This window comes from Pezoporus flaviventris, unplaced genomic scaffold, assembly GCF_033815535.1.
Source record: "Pezoporus flaviventris isolate CSIRO_AGI_PZ_B2104156 unplaced genomic scaffold, CSIRO_AGI_Pfla_v1 ptg000059l, whole genome shotgun sequence".
Classification (NCBI taxonomy): Eukaryota; Metazoa; Chordata; class Aves; order Psittaciformes; family Psittacidae; genus Pezoporus; species Pezoporus flaviventris.
In genome coordinates this window covers 2013159-2037261 of record NW_026892607.1, presented here as the reverse complement: position 1 = coordinate 2037261, position 24103 = coordinate 2013159, and the positions used below count along the sequence as shown (strand labels likewise).

The 24103-nt window shown below is 51.1% G+C and overlaps 2 protein-coding genes across 13 annotated transcripts in view; both read right to left on the bottom strand.

Moving 5' to 3' along the window:
* Positions 1-21: 21 nt before the first annotated feature.
* DYNLT5 (dynein light chain Tctex-type family member 5) lies at positions 22-2530 on the bottom strand. The gene is given in 4 exon segments (XM_061469718.1): positions 22-1590; positions 2131-2255; positions 2361-2475; positions 2477-2530. Coding segments are annotated over 4 exon segments (498 nt in total). The 3' UTR covers positions 22-1386.
* Positions 2531-7197: 4667 nt separating this feature from the next.
* Positions 7198-24103, bottom strand: part of SGIP1 (SH3GL interacting endocytic adaptor 1) — a 49912-nt gene continuing 33006 nt past the window's right edge. For 8 of the 12 annotated variants that reach the window (XM_061469691.1, XM_061469693.1, XM_061469694.1 and 5 more), the window contains 10 exons: positions 22120-22241; positions 21245-21371; positions 17319-17378; positions 12043-12154; positions 11525-11680; positions 10691-10823; positions 10203-10405; positions 9501-9565; positions 8774-8938; positions 7198-8339 (listed from right to left, as the gene is read on the bottom strand). In XM_061469691.1, coding sequence (XP_061325675.1) covers positions 8317-8339; positions 8774-8938; positions 9501-9565; positions 10203-10405; positions 10691-10823; positions 11525-11680; positions 12043-12154; positions 17319-17378; positions 21245-21371; positions 22120-22241 — 1166 coding nt within the window. In that variant the 3' untranslated portion in view covers positions 7198-8316. Of the gene's footprint in view, positions 8340-8773; positions 8939-9500; positions 9566-10202; positions 10406-10690; positions 10824-11524; positions 11681-12042; positions 12155-17318; positions 17379-21244; positions 21372-22119; positions 22242-24103 lie in introns of those variants that run through there. The other 4 variants (XM_061469696.1, XM_061469702.1, XM_061469703.1 and 1 more) reach the window with 2 other exon arrangements.

Here is a 24103-nt window from a genome sequence, read left to right as displayed (position 1 = left end):
TAATCATGACATAAACCACTATTATTTCAGTTGTATTCTTGAACTGTAGCTTTATTTTCTGGAGCACACTAGGGAGTAAAGGCTGAATGTTCAATGTAGTGCAAGCTAGTAAATGCTGCAAGGACAGTTCAGGCTGGAATGCCTGGATGCCACAAAGTCTTCACAGTGGTTTAGAATTAAACTTCTAGACATCAGTACAAATATCTGTTTCCATCTAACTACTGTTCTAGTTCCACATAAAATCCAACAAACCACACAATTTATTATATGCTCATTCTCTTATGAAAGCCCAGCAGCAGGTTTCAGCTGTGAAATATGGGTAGCAAGAAGTCCTTTTTCAGAACCAGAACCAAACCCAGGCCATGCAGACAGCTCTGGTGGAGTACCACACAGTGCAGCAAGTCAGCCAGACCCCACTACTGCAGCAGAAAAGGGCTGCAGCAGGCAGGAGCTGCCACCAGCCATTACCAGCCCCAAACTGGGCAGGCAATAGCTAGGATTTATTTCCTATTCCAGCTGCTTCCAGTAATGACTATACAAGGCCCTACCAAGTGAACAGTTAATGTGCATCCAGAGAGACTGGAAACACACTTCTGAGCTCACAGGGCTGTACTTCCTCTCTTAGCTATAGGTATCTATCAGATGAGAACCCCAATTCAATTTTTCTTTGCTGGATTCAAGCACCTTCAACAGAAGGGCCCAGATATGTTAGATCTATATACTTTAAACATAATTTGAAGATGTTTTTCACTTGATTTCAAACCCTATGGGACTGAGCTAGTCTCCTCAAAGCAGAACCAGACACCTTTTCCTGGCCACCTTTTCTGTACTCAGGGTGCAAGGGGAGGCAGGCCAGAATGACTCATTCTCCTTTCCTCTCTTCAGCAGGAAGGTTTGAAGGTACCCCCCTGTCCCCCAGGCAGGGCAGGGTAACTCGCAGCACCGAGTTATCACAGCTTGATGGGACACAGCACCTGCAACACAGTATGTGCATGGAGCCAGGGCCACAGGCCCAGCATGTGTTTCCCTGCCTGCAGTTGCCATTTAACAGGGACGGTTTTAAAATGCTTTTGGTTTACTTTCCCCAAATCCCTCTGTGTTTTCTACTTGGGGTTACTCAGTAAGAACAAATTCAGGGCAAAAGAAAGTATTTCAGGGACACCCAGTTCTGAAAGCAGCTAGAATCAGGTGCAAATCATATGTCACAGCAAATCACGGCCCAGAGGAAACTCTGGGAAGTACAGTTATTACATTCACCACCGGAAGGCTCATGGTAACCACATTTCAAACAGGTGAAAGTTGCCTTGGTCCTTCACAACCCTTTTCCGCAACAGAAACAGGGAGAGTTAGGCTGGATATTCATTTCTCCTGCGGTTAAACTCTACCTTATTCCAAATAAACAGCGTAGACATTTGCAAGAGCAAACAGTGACGCGTTCTTGAACACGTACGATGAAAACGTATCGCTCACAGGATCCCACAGGCACCTGCTTCCGATCTGGATGCTCGGCTCCTTCAGCTGCCCAATGTGTGTCACCACAACGATCTTGTACCTGGGTATCATCAGGTCTTTTACCCGCGCTTTAATAAGCTGCAAGAGAAAACCAAGTTTAGACCCCAGTGAATAGCATGTTCTCCTCTGTACAGATACACAGTTACCTGATTACAGGGGGAAAGGAAGAGCAAACAGTACCCCTTTTTTAATGCCGATTCTGAGCCAAATCAGCTGAGACTGAAGGGGCAGGACAGTCTCCCCCCAACAAGAAGCCTGGGTTTAACTGAGGAGGAGTCTGCACACCTAGCACTGCTCAGAATTCAGTCACTACGATAACTATCCTGTTTTTAAGAGGTCTGACACGTACCTGGATTTAGTTACGATATTCCTGGGCAGAGCAACCACAGCGTGGAGTTTTTACTACACCGTGTGCTTCGCCAGAGCCACTGCTGCTCAAATAAACCTCACAATCAACTCGTGTAAACCCACACCCGCCTCAGAGCAACCTCTGGTGCACCCCGACTTCCCCCCAGCACTACTTTTACACTTCATATCTGCATTCCGGACCTCCCCGCCCCGAGGGCCTCCTCCCTGACACCCCGTCGAGGCGTGCGGACAAAATGGCCGCAGCCGTACCTCAGCGATGTCCTTCACCATCTCCCTGCACCGCACGGGCTCGTAGGGCTGCTCCCTCAGGCAGCTCCCCAGCACATCCCTCAGGATAGCATCCACCGCCGCCACCGGGAAGCGCTTGGAAGGACCTGGGGGCAGGCGGGGAGGTTAAGCTGGGTTTCCTGAGGGAAAACACCGCGCTGAAGCCAGAGGCAGCCGCGTCCCGCCCCGAAGCACCCGGCCCCGGGACCTACCGAAGGACGGGGGCTCGCTGCCGGCCGCTCCGCCCTGCATCCCGCTCCGCTGCTGAGGGCAGGCGGAATGGCGGGAGCGGGGCGGCCGGTGGCGGAGCACGGCTCCCGGCTCCCTGCGGCCGCGGGGCGGCGCTGCCGGCAGCGAGCCCGCACAGCCCGGCCGCAGCCATGTTGGCTCCCTCCCCGCAGGCTCCGTGTGCTCGCCGCCTCCACGGACCTTCTGTGTCTGCAGCCGGTGCCGGGCCCCGCAGCCTCTGTGGGCCTTGGGTGTCCCCATGGCCCCCAGGGGTTAACACAGCCCCCATGTCCCTATGGCCCCTGTGGGACCTCAGGACCCCCATGCCCCCCACAGGTCTCCATGTGTACCTACAGCCCCCAAGGGTACCCACGGCCTCCACAGGACCCCCACATACACTTATAGCCCCCATGGGCATCCATGGCCTCTCATGTCCTCACATGTGCCTACAGCCCCAGTGTGTCCCTACAGCCCTGACTTGTCCCCATGCCATCCACAGTCCCCTCAATCCTCACAAGCCCTCAGAGCCATGATGCTTCGTGTCCCTACAACCTCCATGTATCCTGTCAGGCTCCACTCATCCCCATGGTCTCTGGGAATCACAGAACAATATAATCCCAGCCTGGTTTGTGTTGGAAGGGACCTTAAAGCTCCTCCAGTTCCAACCCCTGCCACAGGCAGGGACCCCTTCCCCTAGAGCAGCTTGCTCCAAGCCCCTGTGTCCAACCTGGCCTTGAACACTGCCAGGGATGGGGCAGCCACAGCTTCTCTGGGCACCCTGTGCCAGCGCCTCAGCACCCTCACAGGGAAGAGCTTCTTCCAGTATCTAACCTGACCCTCCCTTGTTTCGGTTTGAACCTGTTACCCCTTGTCCTATCACTGCAGTCCCTGATGAAGAGTCCCTCTCCAGCATCCTCAGAGCCCCCTTCAGACACTGGAAGCTGCTCTGAGGTCTCTTCTCCAGGCTGAACAGTCCCAATGTTCTCAGCCTATGTGGCTCCCATCTCCCCACATTTGCCCCCACACCAACCGCGATGTGTCCCCAAGCCAGGATGCTACACATAGCTCCAGCAGCGGTGATGATTTGGGCCAGGGACATGGTAGCCCCTGATACCTCTGCTCCGCTCCTCCGGGTACTCCCGCACCTGCAAGCAAAGCTCACTCAGAAAAGGTCGTGTTTTACAGATTTTCGTTTATTTTCAAGGAAAAAAAATAATAATCACATTTAAATTGCAGCTCAGTTGGGGATTTAACGTGGTTCTGATGTACAGAATTCATAAACTTTGTTCTGACGCGGGGGTCCGTCGGTTGCAACGTTATGCATGGTAAATAATTGCATATTCAAGATTTTGTGAAATGGGCGACGGGGGGAATGGAGGGGAGACATTTATAAAAAACATTATTTACAAAAAAAATGATATCCACGTCGTCGTCTTCTACCCTATAAGGCAAGTAAACATTTAAAATATGTTGGTTCATGATTATCTTCAACGAGTCAATACAACACATTCATATTACCAGTGGTCAAATACAAAGCTTTGCTGCGAGAGTCCGTGTGCAACAAACCCAGACGGCTTTTACAGTGTTGTTTCTTTTTTTCTCTGAGAACAGTAGGTAAGCAGCAAAGTTTTCATCACAGACTAAGCAGTACCTAGGCCATCGTCCACTAAAGGTATAATATATCTCATTGCACGTTTAGGCAAAAAAGGCCAGCCATTAATTAACTTATTTAACTTAAATCTTAAAAATAGACCTGTGTATCTTAATCCACAAATATTTATAAACATTTTATACACGAGGGAGTTCATAAAATGATACAGGGCGATACCTAGGGAAATCCGATTCGATTCCGGGGCATCCTCTGGGTTCAGAGGTGTCACAGTGAGGTTCTCCTGCGCCCTGTGCCCTTCACCCACCAACCCAGAGCTGCAAACCAGAGCCCGCCCCAATCCCTCTCTCAGACCACAACTAACATCTCCGGATGTTTTATGCCATCCAAGCAACCAGGTGATTTCATCAACCTGGGAGCACTCTGGAGTGGAAAACCCCTCCTATGTGAATTACAATCCCAACAGCCGGGCTGCATGTCTGCAACCATTCACCCCATGTCCAGAAAGGGGGATTTCTAACAAAGAATAAGATATTCTGGTATGTTTTACCACATACTGCTTGGCCTGAAGTCCTGCTCAAGGGCAAACCTTTGAATGCTTGTGATTTTAAGAGCAACTGGCAGCAGCATTATCTGCAGTCCCTCCTAAAGGGATAGGGTTATGCAGGGTGGAGGGGGGGGGTGGTATTTCTTGCAATGAAATATGAATTGAAATACTGATAATCATAAGATCTTCCTAACTCTGCAAGAATGATTTTCCTTGGGAAATTGTGAGAAAAGAAAAAATTCTGGTTATGAAATTAAATCCTTGAGACTATCATTTTTTACGGAGAAAGTTATTATATAGTGATGGTACAGATTTGGTCACACTAAGCTCCCAAAATTAAGTATTTTAACCAAGATATTTTCAAGTAAAACCAAGAAAAGGGTAGGGGAAAATCACTCCATATTCAGTGTATTGAAGTGGTTTTCTCAAGTAGATATTGGGTTCTTGGGTAACAGACCCATGGGCTGTATTTCCAAAGTAATAAGATGAAGTGGAGCAGAATTCCTCCGTGATGCACTGTGCCACGTGCCTGGCAAAACAAAACTGCTTTCCTTCCCTATCCCTCCCTGCCTGCCAAAACTGGATGGCATTTTAACATAAAACTTCTCTTTGCCATCTATGTTTTAAAATCCTCCTATAGATAAATCCTGAAAGGGCACGCTGAAGACAAAATTAACTGAAATACCAAATAACAGCACTAACATCACCGAGTCCAACCTGCATCCAGAGTTGTGTAACTTACTCAGTATGAGATCGTGCCCACGTGACAAAGCTTTTGGCAGTGAATCCACACACATATGCATTAAGAACTCATATCTGCTGGGCAGGAATAGGAGTTTAATGGACAGTGGCCTCGCAGCAAAATAATAGAAGAAGCTTTATAACAGGGGAGTGAAACAAAAATCAAATTAAAAGCTTCTTATTTGGTAGTATTTCATAGTACTGAGCAATTTCATAGTTACTAAGAAATACTGTTAAAGGACGTTGGTCTGAAACAGGGGGGAGACTGAGATGAGCTCTTAGGCAAAAGCTCTTCCCTGTGAGGGTGCTGAGGCGCTGGCACAGGGTGCCCAGAGAAGCTGTGGCTGCCCCATCCCTGGCAGTGTTCAAGGCCAGGTTGGACACAGGGGCTTGGAGCAAGCTGCTCTAGTGGAAGGGGTCCCTGCCCGTGGCAGGGGTTGGGGCTGGAGGAGCTTTAAGGTCCCTTCCAACACAAACCAGGCTGGGGCTGTATGAAGCAGCTGACAAAACAACCATCCCTGGGGCACTTTGCCACTCTGCTCAGACACCAGCAAGGCAGCAAAACCAAACCATCAACATGGAGCAGCATCTCCTCATGAAGGTCATGCTGGGAGGGAAAGGGGAGACACATGATCCAAAGGTCCTGAGCAAACACCTACTGAACTACACCACCATGCAAAAACCTTGCAAAAGCAGTACACAAAAACATCCCAAACTGTCCCAAACTGCTGGCTTTGATCCCAGTGTAATGGGCTAGGAATAGCTGTTTGGTGTTTCCTGCTGGTGGCTGGAAGGGGACCCTATAGAATGAGTACGGGACGTTCTCATCTCTCTACCCAAGCTGCATCCCAGCACCGCCACACACCCGTAGAAGCTACCTCTGTTTTGTGGGACAGCACAAATGGACAGGCTGGGAAGCTTTGGGTTATGGGCTTTTTCATTTAAAAAGCATTTAAAACCCCAATGCTAATGTAAACACTTTGTCTTTCAAATGAAATATAAAGTAAAATAGCTATGTTCTGGTAATATTTACATTACAAAATCCTGATTTTCTGGATTAAGACAGATCTCTTTTGGAAGCATGAGTTTATAACAATTGTACACAGCATCTACTGACTATGCAAAACCTGATTCTTATAGTTTGCCCTATATCCCTGTGTCGCAAAAGGGGAGGTTACACAGTTTATATGGATTCCTATTTCAGGGGCAAAACTATTAGCAGAAATTAACACCCCATCCAGGAGTACCAGCAAGGGTACTTTCAAAAACTGCAAAGGGAAATGAAGCTGCATAACTGAATTGTGCTTAATCTTCTCTTTAACCTGATGGAGAGACTGAGATGAGCTCTTAGGCAGAAGCTCTTCCCTGTGAGGGTGCTGAAGCGCTGGCACAGGGTGCCCAGAGAAGCTGTGGCTGCCCCATCCCTGGCAGTGTTCAAGGCCAGGTTGGACACAGGGGCTTGGAGCAAGCTGCTCTAGTGGAAGGGGTCCGTGCCTGTGGCAGGGAGATGGGAAGAGATAAGCTTTAAGGCTCCTTCCAACCCAAACCAGTCTGGGATCTATGATTCTGTGTTGATCCTTTTGGGAGCAAGCACACAACTCAACCACCCTAACGTACATAGGAGTCACCTTAGAACTGAAATATCTCAGATTTTCTTATTTTCTTTTCAGACAGCATTGATTTCTGTTTTCTTACACCCCTCCAAACTGCTCTGTGAGCAAGCACTTCTCAACATGCACAGTCTGAAGTTTTCCAACGCAAATGCACAAGCCTAATCCTGGCAACATTTGTGCCTGTAAAATTAGCACTATTTGTCATGTATGCATTTCTGAAGTCCCAGCATCCTGTTCAGCAGACGCTCCCATGTTTCTCTGTGCACCTGAACAGCAAGTGCATTTCATTCTGGAAGGATCACTACTTCCCCCCCCCCATATCACCACATTCTCCCAGGGCATGCACAGGGATGAGCAGCGCAAGGTGCAGGAGCCCACATCGGCTCAGGGAAAACGCAGAGGGGCAATTTCCACCCCACAACCTCCAGTTTAGGGTTATCTAAACCCATGGGGCTTTCAAAAATGGGGGAAAAAATAACCAAACCAGGAAAAGCAAGCAAAGGAACATAGAAATGCAACCAAAGAACTGGGAGCTGCTCAGGAAACACATCCGTAAAAACAGCAATTGCATTTCCAGGCAGTGCTGTAAGCTCAGATTTACTACCCAGCCTCTTAGCCTGCTCATTTCCTTATCTGCATCCCTGCAAAAGGGAAGGACACCAAGCAGAGAGAGGTGCTTATCACCCATGCATTCCCTGCTGGCACTCCTGAGGGTTAATCTGTGGCTGCAGGAGAACGCTTGAAGGAGGTTTTTTGTAATGGAAATGTGAAGGAAATGCTCTTTGAAGTGACTTTTTCCCTTGCGTTTTTCTGGGAGACTGAATTAGGAACCTCACATTTACATCAATACCCATCTGGAGTTAAACCAGCTAAACCTGAACGTAGAGCTTTTTATTCATCACCGTGAGACGTACCAAGGACTGAAGTAAAAAGAAATCAGCATGTCAGTTGTACTTAACTCTCTTTTGATGAGGCACCCCCTTCATAACAGCTATCAGTATTGTATTTAAATCGTATATATTGACAAAATGTAATCTACCTCTGTAAGCATTGTGCCATTCAACAGTACTACTATTAAATTTATATACCACAGTTTAAATTACATCCATTTCATGAATGGTAAAATGCTAAAACTCAAGTGTCTAACTGCCAAAATACAGCCTTACTGGAATGAGTACAATTTACAAATACAATAATTACATTTTAAAACCATTAACAATGTTACATCTAGAAGTAAATACTGTAGGACTGGTCAAGACGGTGTTTTCCAAGGAAAAAAAAATGCTGAAAGTTGTCGACACTTCCAACAGAAATGTCCCGAGTGCAGGATTTAGTTCATTTTCCTTAAACTGTAATTAAAACCCGTTCCACGCACAGCAGTCCTTGGGTATTTTTCCATATTATTTTCCATAGACTTGCATAAGCTTCCTTCAGTTATCGGCCAAGTATTTACCTAGAAATGGGATCAGAAATCAGCTGTGGCGACAGAGCAGCCCTGAGTCCTGGGGGATGGTCACCCACCTCCGCCAGACCCTGCGCCCAGGGCAACGCATGAGCAGCACATGGAAAAGTACTTGTATTTCTACGCAACAATGGGGCAAAAGCTCTTCCTGGAGATCCCCAGCCCTTGCTTTCCATGCAGGACCCATGAGTGGAAAAGAGCCCATGAAATTCAAGGCTCTCATAGGCAGCAGCAGGATTTATTTCATACAAAGGAGCTTTTGCCCTTCTGCCACTGAGCAGCCCCTGTCATGCCCTGATGTAGCAGGACCTCTGGGCTTGAATGCTGAACACAAACACCGCAAGGGCAGTCCCAGGCATGCCAGCAGAGCGGAGGGGACCATCATGGACACGGATCCCAAGAGGAGCCACCGATGAGGCACCTACCTGCCGCAAACCTCTTCTTGATGAGGGAGAAGCGGTAGCCGGCGCCGACGAGCTCGATGTCGCAGCTGGACAGCGTGCTCCCCTCGCTGGTGAACTGCACAGCCAGGGGGGCCGGGGTGCTGGGCCCCTCCGAGAGCTGGAATCGGGCCAGCAGAGACCCCACGCCTGCAATTTAAAATCCCATGAGATCATTAGAAGGCCGGAGGGGAATTCTGTGCATCCCGGAGCCGCGTTTGCCAGCCCAGGCGATGAGATGCCCAAAGCGCTGCAAGTGAAGCACACTGCTGTGGTGGTACCCAGCTCCTCAGTATCCCCTGGATGGGGCAGAGCAAACCCCCTCATCCTCCCAGCAGATCTTATCTTTTCAGACACTGCAGTGACATGATGCAGGGGAGCTGCATCAGTTACATGCGGAGAAGCACTGTGGTCCCTCAACCAGGATGCAACATGGGGCATCAGACTTCAATGCAGACGGTCAAAGAAGCATAAGACATGGCAAACAACCATTTCTAAACCAGGTGCGTTAATACCCATCTGTGATGCCAAAGCTGTTGGCAAAACAGTACAAGCAGTACATACCACTGCTTTGCTCCTAGCTTTGAACAGCTTCAGCCCTGGCAAGTGCCAGCAGGCATCTGTGTGTCTGTATTTGTGTGCAGGCGTGATAAACAGGTTACTGTCTGATCTAATTAATCAAAGTTAATAACATGCACATTTATAGGATTACCTCCATTTTCTGACTTCTGAGAGATATCAGGGATCTTCCACAATATCCTTTGCTGTTCAGCATTCCTAAAAACATATGAAGAGGAGAATTGATTCAGCCTGGAGAAGAGAAGGCTCTGGGGAGACCTTTTAACAGTCTTCCAATATATAAAGGGGCCAACAAGAAACCTGGAGAGGGGCTTTGGACAAGGGCCCATAGGGACAGGCCAAGGGGAATGGCTTTAAGCTGCCAGAGGGGAGACTGAGATGAGCTCTTAGGCAGAAGCTCTTCCCTGTGAGGGTGCTGAGGCGCTGGCACAGGGTGCCCAGAGGAGCTGTGGCTGCCCCATCCCTGGCAGTGCTCAAGGCCAGGTTGGACACAGGGGCTTGGAGCAAGCTGCTCTACTGGAAGGTGTTGGAACTGGGTGAGCTTTAAGCTCCCTTCCAACACAAACGAGTCTGGAGTTCTTGCCAGGGATGGGGCAGCCACAGCTTCTCCACGTGTTCAGCCCTGACCCTTTGCTTGTGGGAATGGCAAGATAAAACCACCAGAGTGGGGTTGCATGCTTCCTGCGCAAGAGGAGGACAGGTTTGGGTCCCCAGCGTTCCCCCACCCACAGCCACTTCCCCAGGGTGATCCCAATCCTGCAGCCAGGACAGCTGGGTTAGGCAGGGGCATGGCAGAAACAGCAAGCAAGCTCTTCCCCAGGGGAGCAGTCCTTACCACACAGCAGGAGGAAGCACAGCTTGAAGTTTGGTTACTCCTCCATCGACGGGGACGAGGAACTGGACGTTGTTTAGAGCTACCGGTGTGGTCATTGCCTCTGTATTGTATTTGTAGTCGATGCGGAGGTCAGTGCTTGCAGGGTCACACCGCCAGCTCACTGCAAGGTTTAATGGAGTAGACTGAATACCCTGGGCAGATACCTTCCAAAATGACAGAAAAAACATTTAGTTTCCATAGGGGTGAAGGGAGAAAGCCCATTTTACAGACGCAGTAATTGCATTTGGTTTCAGAGGAGACAACACCCTGTGTTCCCATGGGAAAGTTTGAACTGGGCTCAAAACCAGGCAATCTAGTGACATACAGAAGGGTTACATGCCCCCACCTCATGTTACCTCCTCTCTGCACTAGGGAAATACCATCTTTTTCATCTATAAGTTAAGCACACATTTTTTTGGCATAGTTTTATCTCGCAATAAAGCTCCTACCTGGTATTTGAGCATATCCACATTGTAATAGGTGGCTTGTGGTTTCTGTTCCGATACCTTCTTTAGGTGAGTCATCAGATTTGGCATGTTGACCCAGAACTCCTTCGTGTTGGTGTCACTCTGGATATTGTCACTGCACAGAGGGAGAGTTAACACTGCATAAGCCACCTCAGCAGAAGAAAGCTTTTCTACCAAGCATGCAGGGCAGCAGCGCCAGCCACCAGCTGGGACCACAATAACCCCACATTAAGGGAAATAATCCCTTCCTCACACACATCTCTGGCTTGTCCTCCATCACATCCAGGGAGGAACAGCAGATGCAACCTGTAGGTCATCTCGGTTTGCAAACAGGAGGTCTAATGAGCAGAGTGAGGCACAAAAGAAGCAAACCCTGTCAAAGCACTTGCTCCTCTCTGCTGATGCTCTTCTGCCTGGCAAAGGGGCTGATCTCAAAAGGGGTATTCAGCAAATAAGAAGCTCATGAAGTTCAACTGGGCCAAGTGCAAGGGCCTGCCCCTGGGTCAGGGCAATCGCCAGCACAAACAGAGGCTGGGGGATACTGGATGGAGCATCCCTGAGGAGAAGGACTTGGGGTGTTGGGTGAAGAGAAGCCTCCCATGAGCCAGCTTCAATGTGCACTCGAACCCCCCGTATGCTGGGCTGCACTCCCAGAGTGTGAGCAGCAGCTCAGGGAGGGGAATCCTGTCCTTCTGCTGCTTCCCCAACTCAGGGCAGGCCTCCAGGGAAGATACTCCAGGCCATGTGGTTTTGCACAGCACCCTACTTTCCTGGATCCCCGCATTCCTTCGGGATGCCGGTGGGGTGGGTGCTCACCAGCAGAGGAGCTGGGGGTTTGGCAGGACGTGCTCCAGCCTGTTGTAGTTCAGCACGCGGAAGGTGAGCACCGCTGGAGCGGGGTTGTTGGCAAAGTGTCGGGTGATGCCTGCGGGAAACGACAGCACCATCTCCCCCGTGATCTTCACAATACACCTGCAGCGCCGAACAGACACCAAGGGGGGAGGAAATGAGGGGCTCAAAATGCAGCAGGAGGGGACAGTGCAGTGACTGCCCCCTGCTTCCCTCCCACCACACTGGGGGAACAACCTCCTGTGGTCCTGAACCAGAGCAAGCAAAGTCTGGCCACTTGCTAGGGATGGGGACTGATGCTCATGGGGATGCCCCATGAGCATCCTGAGCCTGGACCTCTGCTTGGTGAACTGATACCAGAAGACCAAAGCACCTCCTTCCCTCCCTCCCTCCCTACACTCACCAAAGCCTCAATAGCACCCTAAGCCTATCCTGACCCCAGGACCACCCATACCAACACCCAGACCCCATCGGTTGGCACCTACTTGCTCGGGTCAGCCCCTTTGAAGTACGCGTTGACCGTTTCCGTGAAGGCAGCAGCGACGGGCAGGGTGTCCTGTGCCCCCATGGTCAGGGGGCTGGGGCCCCGCGATGAGCCTGCAACAGAGCAGAAACCTCCACTTCTTACCTGCAAAGAGAACCCACACTGCTCTCCCCCAGCACCAGGGCAACGGGGTGCTCTCCATGAGCCCCAGCCTAGCTTTGTGGGCAAATAATAGCAACAAGTCCCCCAGGCTTTGGATGAGGCTTTAAAAACACTCTGAAATGATTTTTCGCCCTCCCAACCCACTCAAGCAAGCAAAGAAATAATAGAGGCGCCCAGGCAGGAGCAGCATGCAGGGCAGCAAACCCCCAGCACGGCTCCGAGGGGCTGCCACACAACAGGCTTTGCATGACAGTTTTTGCAGTAGGTTTCTGGGTTCCAGCAGGAGGGATTGTGGAGGTTCCTTATCCCTTGGCTGGAGAGCTCAGGTTGCCTGTGGGAAAGTGGGATGTGGGCAGGTTTCCTGCCCTCATCCTGCCTACAGGAACCCCAACCATAGGGAGACCCTGCAATCCCTGGCATGCTCCCCTTTCCTGCCTGGCAAACCCCCTGCTCACCCCACCAAGCCCATGGCACTCTACAGCACGTCTGCAAATCATCCGAAATCTGGAATTGCAAAGGACAACATGGGACTCTGGGTGCGAAAGCCAGAGCTGTCAATCCACAATAACAATAGAAGGGGAAAAGTTTGCTTTGGTCATGCTGCATATCCATGGATGCTAGCCAGGCTCTAAATAATTCATCCCTGCACAATCACACACAGGTTTACCTTTGCTGGCCAGGAATGGCGGTCACTGAACAACAACTGAAGATGAAAACATCACTGCAAGAGGATGCCAGAAGCTCTGGGCATGGTGGGGACCCTGCGTGGGGAGCAATGTCCTGCTCCCTGTGCCCACCACCAAGAGGAGAGCAATGTGGACTGCTGGCACAGCAAAGCTTTCCTCTTTCGCCCAAGGAAACTGCTGGAATATCAGCTTGGGGTTGATTTTTGGTCACTCACCCACCCAATGTACAAGGTGCTGATCCCCTGGGCACCCAAAAAAGCCCTCAGAAGGTCACCAGCCCTGTGCTAGCATCACCAGTTCGTATTTGTCTGCAATGTACCATTTTGGAACCCTTTCTAGTATCACAGTCTGTGTATCAGGTTAAGCACAAGGATTGTTTTGCCCAAAACCAGCTAAAAAGGAATGGCGAAGGTCTCTGGAGGGGCAACTTCCCCAGGGACCCTGACACCCCCTTTACTGTTACCTTCATTTACAGTGCCTGAATCAGGCAGGTGGAAGGGGCTATTAAGTGAGCCCAGGGTTTTGTTTAGAGCATGCAAGCGTGGGCCAGCTTCAGCCCAAGCCATACAACATTAAATGCTGGCCCGGGGAAGGGCAGCACCACCCCGGGCAGTGAAGCAAAGCAACCGAGTGAAATGCAGCGTGTTTCTGGTGAGCTCCTGCTCAGCCTGTCCTCAAAAATACCCCCCTCCCTTCTTTATCTGCTGCTTCCCACCGCTGCCCTGCTGTCTGTTGCTTTTTTCTTTGCATCTAAGCAATCTGCCGGGGGTTTTGTGTGATGTACAGTGAGGTCCTGGCTCACCGCTGCATGTTTTGTGCGAGCAGATAATAGGGTTTGGCTGCAGGGAATCAGGGTTCGTAATGTTTCCTGAGGAAAGTGCTTCTGTCACCTAAATTACACTTTGAGTTGTGATATATTAATTGTGACAGAACGTGGCATTCGTAGGATTCCTCCTGCCTTACAAACCCATCCATGCAGGCAGTGAGTTAATGCATAAAACCACAGCCACTCCCTCACAGAGGCACACGTGAGCTTCTCCAGTGCTGGGATTTTCCCTTCCAATGTCTAATGGAACCTAAAAGGGTGTAAAAAATTAATGTAGCCACACATCTCCTCTTGGACATACATTTTAAAAGAGCCAGGGGAGTGATTTCAGCCATGGCCTGGAATAGTGATGCTCAGTAAGAGCAGTGCATCCGGCTGTCCCAGCACCCACGTCACGCACAGAGGACAGACCCATCACCACACACACATTAATTATCCTAATGACCCCAGGGAGGCAGCCTGGGCTCCCCAAGCCTTCTGCTTCTGAGGCCCCAGCCCCGAGCTATGCATCCATCAGGAACGCGGCCAGCATCCCGTTGAAGAGCTGACACTTCCCATCAGCGCCAGCCACGCAAAGGCAACATGTTTTGTATAAACCCTTTCCACAACACAACTAATGGGTTATCAGAGAGCACAGCCTCGCTCCACACACACGGCAGCCACCCCACAGCATGCAGAATCCAGCTGAACATAGTGGGATATTCTCATCACGGCCACCCAGAAATACAGACAGGGTTCAAAGTCATCAATACAGACTGGCTATAGAGGGGAGAAAACTGGAGGCGTCACTCAGCAGGGGAACACCGGATTAACCTCAGCAGGGAAGGTGAGGGGAAGGTCTTTAGCCATCCAGCAGCAGCAAACCCCGTGATCCTTGGCAATGCAATCATTGTTATTTGGGAGAGGAAAAAAGCCACCTCCTGAATATACGTGCGCTGGCACCAGCCGGGTTTAGCCTACCCCCTGCACTGGGACATCGAATGAGGGGCTGGCATCTCTTATACCAATGTGCCTTACCCCCGATTTTCAGTCTCATTTCTTCCACTCATTTCTCTGCATGTACATGAGATTTCTTCATTCTCCAGAAAGAAAATCCTATGTGCAAGAATAAACCAGCTCATCTCACATGGCTCTATCCTCAGGCTCAGGTGGCCTTTGGAAATCTGAGTCCATATGAACAGCAACCAAACATCCTCCACATTTCCAATCTGGCTTTGCATAAAGATCATGAGGATATAACTGGCATTCCTGGCTCTCAGTTCCCTCCACACTTCCCTCATGAACCTCATATTCTTCTCTTAATGGCTTCAGACACTAAACAACTCTTTCAATTAAAACTTTAATGTGAAAAGAAAAGTATACTCTATTTTAAACCCAAGAATTCTCTTCCAGAAACCCGAGAGACAAGTCTGGTTCCTCTGGAACGCCTCCACCAAAAATCCGGCTTTTCAATGACTGCTTCAGAAGTCATTTATAGAAACTTCTCCTTTTGGCAAAATGACCTCATAATCCTGGAGGGGAAAAAACCCCAACACTTGATGAAGCTTTGGACACAGCCAAATGCAGCTCACCAGGCTCATTTGCCTTATTTTCCCTACATGAAGGTGGAAAAAACAGACATGGAGTAAGGACAGCTGAGTACCAGTGATCCTGGTAGCCAGCTCTGCCCGTGTATACAGGAGAGCATCACCAAACTTCACTGTGTCTCATCACCCATGAGCACACTGCCCCGCGTTCTGCAAATGCACAGATCCTAGCACAGAAAAACCCAAGCCCAGAAACGTAAGATATCCAAAAGACCTGCTGGAGTCCAGAGGAGGCCATGGAGATACTGGCTCTGCTCTGGAGCCAGGCTGAGAGAGCTGGGCTGGGGCAGCCTGGAGAAGAGAAGGCTCCTGAAGGGGAGACCTGAAAGCAGCTCCAGTGCCTGAAGGGGCTGCAGGAAAGCTGGAGAGGGGCTTGGGACAAGAGATGTAGGGCCAGGCCAAGGGGAATGGCTTTAAGCTGCCAGAGGGGAGACTGAGCTGAGCTCTTAGGCAGAAGCTCTTCCCTGTGAGGGTGCTGAGGCTCTGGCACAGGGTGCCCACAGAAGCTGTGGCTGCCCCATCCCTGGCAGTGTTCAAGGCCAGGTTGGACACGGGCTTGGAGCAAGCTGTTTCACAAGCAGCCAGCATTCCCTGGACAAGCTCACCTCCTGCTCCAGACCATCCACACTGCCAGTACAAAGTATAAGATTTCCAATACACCATTCCAAAACATCAATATACAAAACCACAGGAAATCCCCCAAATACTAAATGTTCTCACAGTGCTGGTGCTAAGCAGAGTGAGGAGGAGAAGAAAACACAGAGGAAACACGGTGCCAGGATATAAATACTGAGGGATACAAATGTGGCTGCTGTGACCCAGCATCAGCTGTTCCTCCATGGCCCCCTCCCAAGTCTATTCCAGGGGCTGACATTGGAATGGGGAACATCAAGTGGGGACCTTGGGACCCAGCCACTGTGGCTGATGAAAAGGCAAGAAGGAAGGAAAAAAGAAACCGCTCTCCTGGTTACCACCACCTGCATCCCTGCCTTCTGCTGCTCCTACAGTTTCACACTCACCAGAATGGGGTTTGCTCTATAAATACAAGCCCATGCTCAACAGCTAGGCAGTGCAATCCCGAATCCCAGCCATTTGGCTGCTTACTGGAAGGAACACACTTAGGATCACATATGGGATCCGTCCTCCGGTATATCGCATGCCATCAGCATCTCCAGTTAGCCCCAGCACAGCTCTGCCTGCAAGCACTACAGCAGCTCCAAAGCTGGTTTTAAAGCACCAATTCCTGCTGCTAGCAAACCTCCCTGCTCTGCTGTTTTATAAGGAAACATGTTGGCATGTTGTCTGTGGGATGAGGCTTCTTCCAAAGCCTCAGGGCTCTGAGGCGGGGCTGGCTGCCCAGCACTGGTGCCTCTGCCCTGTCCAAGATGTGATGCTGCTCAGAGAAGCTGCCATCCACCCCAAAACAAGCTCTTCTCCCCCTGCATCCTCCCCAGAGAGGCTTCTCATCGACTAGGGACCCCAAAACTCACACCACCTCTGACCAGCCACGCCGGCAGCATAACCTATTGGCATTTCAGTGATGCTTGCTGGCAATGCGGCATGCCTCCGACCCCTCACCATGGAAAAATCCAATGGGAAGAGGGCCGTGGCTCGACAAAGAACCCATCACCCTTTGGTGTGTAATTAACCACACTGTGCCACAGCCTGCTCAGGGTGACGAGCAGCTCGCAAGGGAGAGTAGAAAGAAGCCCTGGTTGACAGAGTCAAGTTCCTCGGCAGTGCAAGCGGTTTGGCTCTCTGGTTTCCACCGCAGTCTCGGTATGAGAAGAGTCTTTTGGGTTTTGGTTTGTTTGGGTTGGTTTTGAATGAATAAACAGGGAAACAGATCATCGGGACAAATAGCACAAATCAGAATGATTCCGGATCGAACTTGCGATGTCATCTAAGTAGCATTTTGCATGGAAAGCCGGACTGGAGCCTTGGAAGGAAACCCCGGGAGTCAGAGAGCAAGAGCAAGGGGAGCAAGTGGTTACCGGGTATGCTATGCACTACTTACCTTCGAAAGTCAAATAAAACTTTCCTCTGTCAAACCAAACGAGGGAAGGCTGTTCATTCTCTGTATGGCCAGGAGTTGAAGCGGGATGGGAAAGGTCAAGGAGAGGGAGAGAGAAGGACACAGTGTGAGTCACAGAGCAGGTCATTTATCTTGCTACGGGGAGGGGACGAGGCGCTGCAAGCCGTTCACGTGCAAGGAAAGGAGGGGCTTGAAACTCTGGTTTTGGCTTAGCAAAAAGCAGAAAGCAAAGCTATGGAAGCCCAGATGGAAGAGTGTTTTTGCCTGCTTGGTAAGGATTTCAGAGGGGTTTCTCTTTCTTTGTCTAGAGTAGAAGCAGCTTCTTGGCTCATGCACTCCAATAGCATATTCTAACTGCACTGATTGTAGGAACCATGCCCTTATCCTCTTCACTTCCAGCGATGTCTCAGACAACAGCGTTTTCCCGGTGGGATGCTGAGCCGCATGCCACACCGGTGTGCAGAATAGGTGACAGTGAAACATAGGTGCTTTGTGTTGCATTTCAGGACATAAAACTCGCAGATAAACAGACACACTCACACAGAGCAGGAGATGCCTAGCTGGAAGTTTCCCTTTCCTATCACAGCCACCAGCTCCCTGCACTCAAACTGCTTCAAGAGCCACATTGGATAACAAGTCCTGTCAAAATAACTAAGGGCAGGGGGGGGAAACGACGTTTTGAGCTGTTAAATTAACCTTTTTGAACTCAGGAGGTGATGGTGTTTCACCTCAAAGTCCTTTTTGTCACTCAGAAACTGTCATGCAAGGTGCTGTGAGCGATGGGTGCTGGGGCGCAGGGTGCCCGCAGCCTCCCCACTCCAAAGCCAAGATGTCTTGAGGGTGCCCTGCTAATACAGTACCTGCAGGCGTCTCACAGCGCCTTTCAAACGTGGGCAGTTTGTCAATAAAAGCATCATCTTCTGATAACACAAGCAGAAGAAACGTAAAAGAAAGGAAACAAAACAAGAATGAAAAAGCGAATCCCAAATGAAACCGAGCAGCGCGTTTAACAACGGGAAGAGACAGAGCAGGATCTGAACGAGAAAAGGAACAGGCGCTGACACAGGAAGAACAGCTTCTTTCCCTGCAATGAATTATTCAGACCGCACATGCAACCACAATGAAAGCAAACCAGACCAGCACAGAGGACAAGTAAAGGAAAAGGCACTGGAACAGAACGCCCAAGGAAGTTGTGAATGCCCCATCCCTGGCAGTCTTCAGGTTGGACACAGTGGCTTGGAGCAAGCTCTAGTGGAAGGTGTCCCTGCCCATAGCAGGGGGTTGGAGCTGGATGGGCTGTAAGGTCTCTTCCAACCCAACCCATTCCATTATTCTATGATTCTGTGAAATAACTCTTCCACATGCTCTCTGGACTAATTTCATCAGACTTTGCCATGGAAAACGAGAGATGCAGAGCGTAGTGGAGATGGACCCAGCAGCAAGTGCTCTCATGGGATCTCCAGAGATCCCTGACCCGCTGTTGTGCCCATACATCCCTGCTCCCTGCCCTGTACATCTTTTACCTTATCTTCTCAGTATTCTAAGTGATAAACCCATGATGGGTTCACAGCCAGCACAGAGAGGTGAGTGCTGAATTGATGCTCACCCAGCACCACTGCCCACCCTCACCCTGGCCACCTTGGTGGGGAGAATGGGGAGGTGCTTGGTCTTTCCCAGAGTGGCTCCCAAACCCCATCTGCCCTTGTCTGCCCCCCATCCAGCTTATCCCAGGCCAAATCCTGGCAGTAAGGCACCCATCACTTTGTCTGCATGGAGCCGGAAAGGCAAAACACGGAGATGCTGCTCCTGGCTGCCATGTTCAGTGTCCCTCTGCCATGGGGTGACCCCGGAGCCCTGATTTCATCTCTCTGCCAAGGAAAGCCCCAGTGAAAGTCATAGGAGCCAGGGGACTGGAACACCTCCCGTAGGAAGATAGGCTGAGAAAGTTGGGGCTGTTCAGCCTGGAGAAGCTGCATGGAGACCTCCTAGCAGCCTTCCAGTATCTGAAGGGGAGCCATAGGGATGCTGGGAAGGGACTCTTCATTGGGGACTGTAGTGACAGGACAAGGGACAATGGGTTAAAACTTAAACAAGGGATGTTTAGACTGGATATAAGGAGGAAATTCGTTCCTGTTAGGGCGGTGAGGCACTGGAATGGGTTGCCCAGGGAGGTTGTGAATGCTCCATCCCTGGCAGTGTTCAAGGCCAGGTTGGACAGAGCCTTGGGTGACCTGGTTTAGTGTGAGGTGTCCTTGCCTATGGCAGGGAGGTTGGAACTGGATGATCTTAAGGTCCTTTCCAACCCAAACTATTCTGTGATTCTATGAGGCCAGTGGACACAGCTTCTTACCCGCTCTGAATGCATCAGCCCCCACTGCTCAGGGTGGGTACATCATTAAAAACATCAAGCAGTAATTTTTGTTCACAAAAATATGTGTGTTGGAGATAAAAGCAATAACTTTTAATCCAAGAGCAGGACCTGTTGCCTGCTCAGCCTACAGAACCAGCACACAACCCCCATTGCCTCTTGAAGACCCCACAGTGATCCCTGTCCTCAGCCTGGCTGCTCCTCTCCACCAAAATCATGTTCACCACCATGCCAAGGCCACCAACAGCCCCACCAACAGCAGCCAAAGCTGCAGGACAATGGGCACAGACAAGACCAACACACCAGGGATGCTCGGGGCTGGCCAGCCCCTTGCTTGAGATGCTTCCTTTTCCCCACAGCACGCTGTGACGGTGACCAACAGCCAGCAAACAGGTACAAGCATCTACAACACCTCGAGAGCAAAGCAAACAACAGGACGGAGACGCAGGTCGGACACTCCAGTAAACCTACAGGGAGGGTTTGGATGGACACCGTGGGGATGGTACCCAGTGCACGGCACATGGAGCTGGGTGGTGATGCCACCGCTCCCCGTGGCTCATAAGGTGACAGTAACAGGACATGCTGCAGCCAGGACCATGGCTGAGCACACACAGCCACCAGCCTGGTTCGGCTTCTCAGAGGGTTGGGGTTCCAGCTCCCCATTTGGAGCCCATCAGCCAGCCCTCACCAGTGATGGACTGCAGAGCTCCTTCCCCACCACGCGAACCAGGAGCACTCATCACAGAAGACATGGAAAGGAAAGGAAAAGGAGGAAGGTGTTCCTGGAAGATGGAACTGCGGGAAGCAAGGGGCAGCAGGGCTGGCAGCCGGGTGGGATGGCAGGGATGGAGGAGGAGGAGGGAGCGCCAGCAGCCAGGACAGAGGGGATGGAAGGGATAGAAGGATTGGAAAGGATGGAGGGGAAGCACAGGGCGGAGCCTGGCATATGGAGCCTGGGAGCTGCCAGCCAGACTTCATTCACACTTCTTGTTTCATGCCCCAGCGAGGGGCCTAAAGGGGTTTGGCAAAAGCCATGTTTTTTTTTTTTCTCCAAAAGAAAACTACAGCACTTGTGTCTGTGTCCAGGTAAGGGTTAGGAAGGGCCTCTTCCAGGACCCATTTCCCACTGCCGCTTTAAGGGGAGGTTTGAATTTAGGTCATTCAAAGAGATACAGTATTAGGTGTCTCCTGGATCCCAAGGTCTGGCTTCCAGCCCCGCTCCCCTCCAGGCACAAGCATCTCCCGCCATAAAAAGCTTATTTTGACCAAAGGTACAGACCATAATCACCATGTATATTATATTCACTTGGTGACAACCTCTACCTTCACCAAACAGTCATCTTTCCCAACATCTGGGGCTGCCACAGAGCAAGCTTCCCTAGCAGCATCACACTCGTGACACATCGCACCCCCCCCCCCCCAAATCCCTCTTTGCGTTTAAAAGCCCGATGGAAGCTAATGAATGTCAACCCAAAGAACCATACTGAAGGACGCTCAGAGGTAGGAAAGGGGAGAGAACAGCAGTGCTGTATGTGTTTACCAACGGTGGGAGTGGTGGCTGCACTCAGGGAATTGGTGGAAGATATGGAAGAAGTACTTTCAGCCCGGGCTAAAGGTGCTATCGGAGGAGGGCTGGAGGAGTGAATAGGAGGGCTGAAAGGCCTGGACTGTAGAGAAACATAAAATAACAGCAGGTTAAAGGAAATATGCACAGCAACATTTGCATCAAACAAACAGAAGCCTTCGCATCAAGCCATAACCCTCTGCGTACCTCCAGGCCCACTGGTGCCACTGGCATCCCAGGGCAGCCCCGCTGGGTTACTGCAAGCCTGAACAACTTTAGTTCTTTTAGTGCCAACGGCATTTTAGTCTGGACCTTGAAAACTGCCGGATGATTCCCAGCGTCTTGAGGGTCTGGGTGTTTGAAGTCCCCATCCCCACCAAGGATGGCAATTCCATGGCCATTAGACGGATTGAACGCACTTAGCGTTGAGAAGGGAGCAGTGCCCATCACGTGCCAGCTCACCAGGGGTCAGCTCTTTGGGTCCTTAAGGATCCTTTTTGGGTTCCAGGCCAGTTGGACACAGGGGCTTGGAGCAAGCTGCTCCAGTGGAAGGTGTCCCTGCCCATGGCAGGGGTTGGAGCTGGAGGAGCTTTAAGGTCCCTTCCAACCCAAACCATTCTGGGTTTCTGCAATAACTTTATATCTATAAACACTCTCTATAACTTACCTGAAGCAGCTTGGACAGAACCCAACAGCCCAGCCAGCACATTATGGTGATGGTCACCCCCTCCCCTAGCCAGGCACCCTTCCCAGCACAGCCACAGCTGGCCTGCTCTGCTCCATTAACCAGGCTGGGAATGGAGACCCACCACCCCTCCCGGTGCTCAGCACACTCCTGACCATGAACATACCACATCGGCCACAGCAGGCTTGCCGGGGGGCAGCTTGGGCCGGGAGGGGGGCCGGGGTGGTGGTGGTGGCGGGGTGCTGCAGGTAGCCAGCGGCGTGCCGGGGCGAGCCGGGGATGAGGAACCTGCAACAGAGGAGAGCTGTGAGTGCACTGCAGGCTGGACCCAGAGCTGCCCACCCCGTGCCCGTCTGGGTGCATGAACCTCTCCCCCAGGAGCTGGTGTGGGTGCTCACACATGCGCTGCACACGCTTCCATGGATCATTGCTCCGCACCAGCAGCACGGAGGATTGCTTTTTGGCATCGCCGATGCGAGTGGATTTCTCACAGTGAATGCCTATCTGTGCTGGGTACTCGACTCCCTCAGCCAGGGTCCCTGTGCTGGAGGAATCTTATGGCTTTCCTGAAAACCACTCATGGGCAGGAGGAAAACGATGCCTCACCCCTGCAGCAACTGATGCTGATGCCCCAGCTCCTGGGGTGGCAGAGCCAGTGAGCAGGGTCAGTCCCCCACCATGGCAATGAGGGGTCCTGGTCAGAGGGGTAAAGCTTTGCCTGAACAAAGAAGAGTGGAAGAGCAAGGTTACCAGATTTTCTGGAAGCTTAATGTGTTTTCCAGCCCTCTGGAAGTGTTTCTGCTGTTGGGATTCCTGTGCTTCCCAGCAGCCGCTGCCTTGCTGCAAAGGGGAACTTCCTGCAGTCAAATAGAAGCGCTATCCGATGCTGAAGAGGATGCTCAGCAGATTGTTTTGCTCCAGGTACAGCAGTTCCCCCCAGGTAAGCTCAGACAGTAAATCCTGGCTGTTCACTTGCACAAGTCCAAAATTCAAACCTTATTTATTTAGAATCCTAACCTGGAAACCAGAGTGTTGATTTTTCCTTCCTTATCCCAGTGAAAGTCTGACAAAACAGGAATTATTCAGTGAAAGCAGCTACCAGCACCGTACGAGTGTCAGAAGGTGGAGGCTTTAAAGGTGCCCTTTGCTCCAGCTCAGAAGCAGACACCAGCCAGCCAAAGCCCTGCTAGACCTCAGCTTTCATGCAAGGAGGTTTAGACTTCAAGTACTGAAGGTCCCTGGGAGACCCATGTACCTACCTCTAGACAGTCTCTACAAGAAACCGTGGCACCAGGTTGTAAACCAGCATGAATCAGAAGCCTTCTTAGATGCTGGGCTTGGAGCAAGCTGCTCTAGTGGAAAGTGACCCTGCCCGTGGCAGGGGGTTGGAACTGGATGAGCTCTAAGCTGCCTTCTAACCCAAAGCATTTTATGATGATTCCATGCTAGTCCCAGCCCTTGGTGACACCCAGGAACCCAGGCAACCACGGGACATGAAGGCAGGAAGGTGCCCTAGGATGGTTCTGCTCCATGGCATGTGAAAGCCCAGGGAAGGGTGCAGCAACAGTGGTCATGGAAAGGTGCAGAGGGCAGGAGCAGGATGGTGCTGGATCCACACCGTGCATCCAGACCGGCTGCCACAGGATGCAGCTTTCCAAAGATTTCCATGATTTTGATAGGGGATTTCAATACTGCATTTTTAGAGCCCGCTGTCCTGGGTAAGGCTGAGGTGTGAGTGGGCTGCAAAGCACACCAGACAGGAGATGATTCCTGGGGAGGACACGTGGATCCTCCCAGGCAGGCAGTGCTGCCTCACCAAGTGGGTTTTCTCCATCCATCCGGAGCCACCGGCACATCTGCATCCTGCAGATCTCTGCTCACACATGGCACTGGCTCACTTGGCATGGAGGTGGGGAGCAGTGTGGGAAGAAGCTTGCTCTTTCCTGCTGCCAGTCTCCTGGAGAAGTCTCAGCTCCAACCAGTGCCCCAGCAGACAGTCCCTGTCCCGCTCACCCACCCCACCAACCCAGCACAGAAAAGACATCACCACTGAAGCAAAGCCACACTTGCAGCAACAGCCACGCTCAGGGGGATGGCCCCAGCACCCTACATACACCTGTGGAGGTGGCAAGCCCCCAAAGCAACAGCAT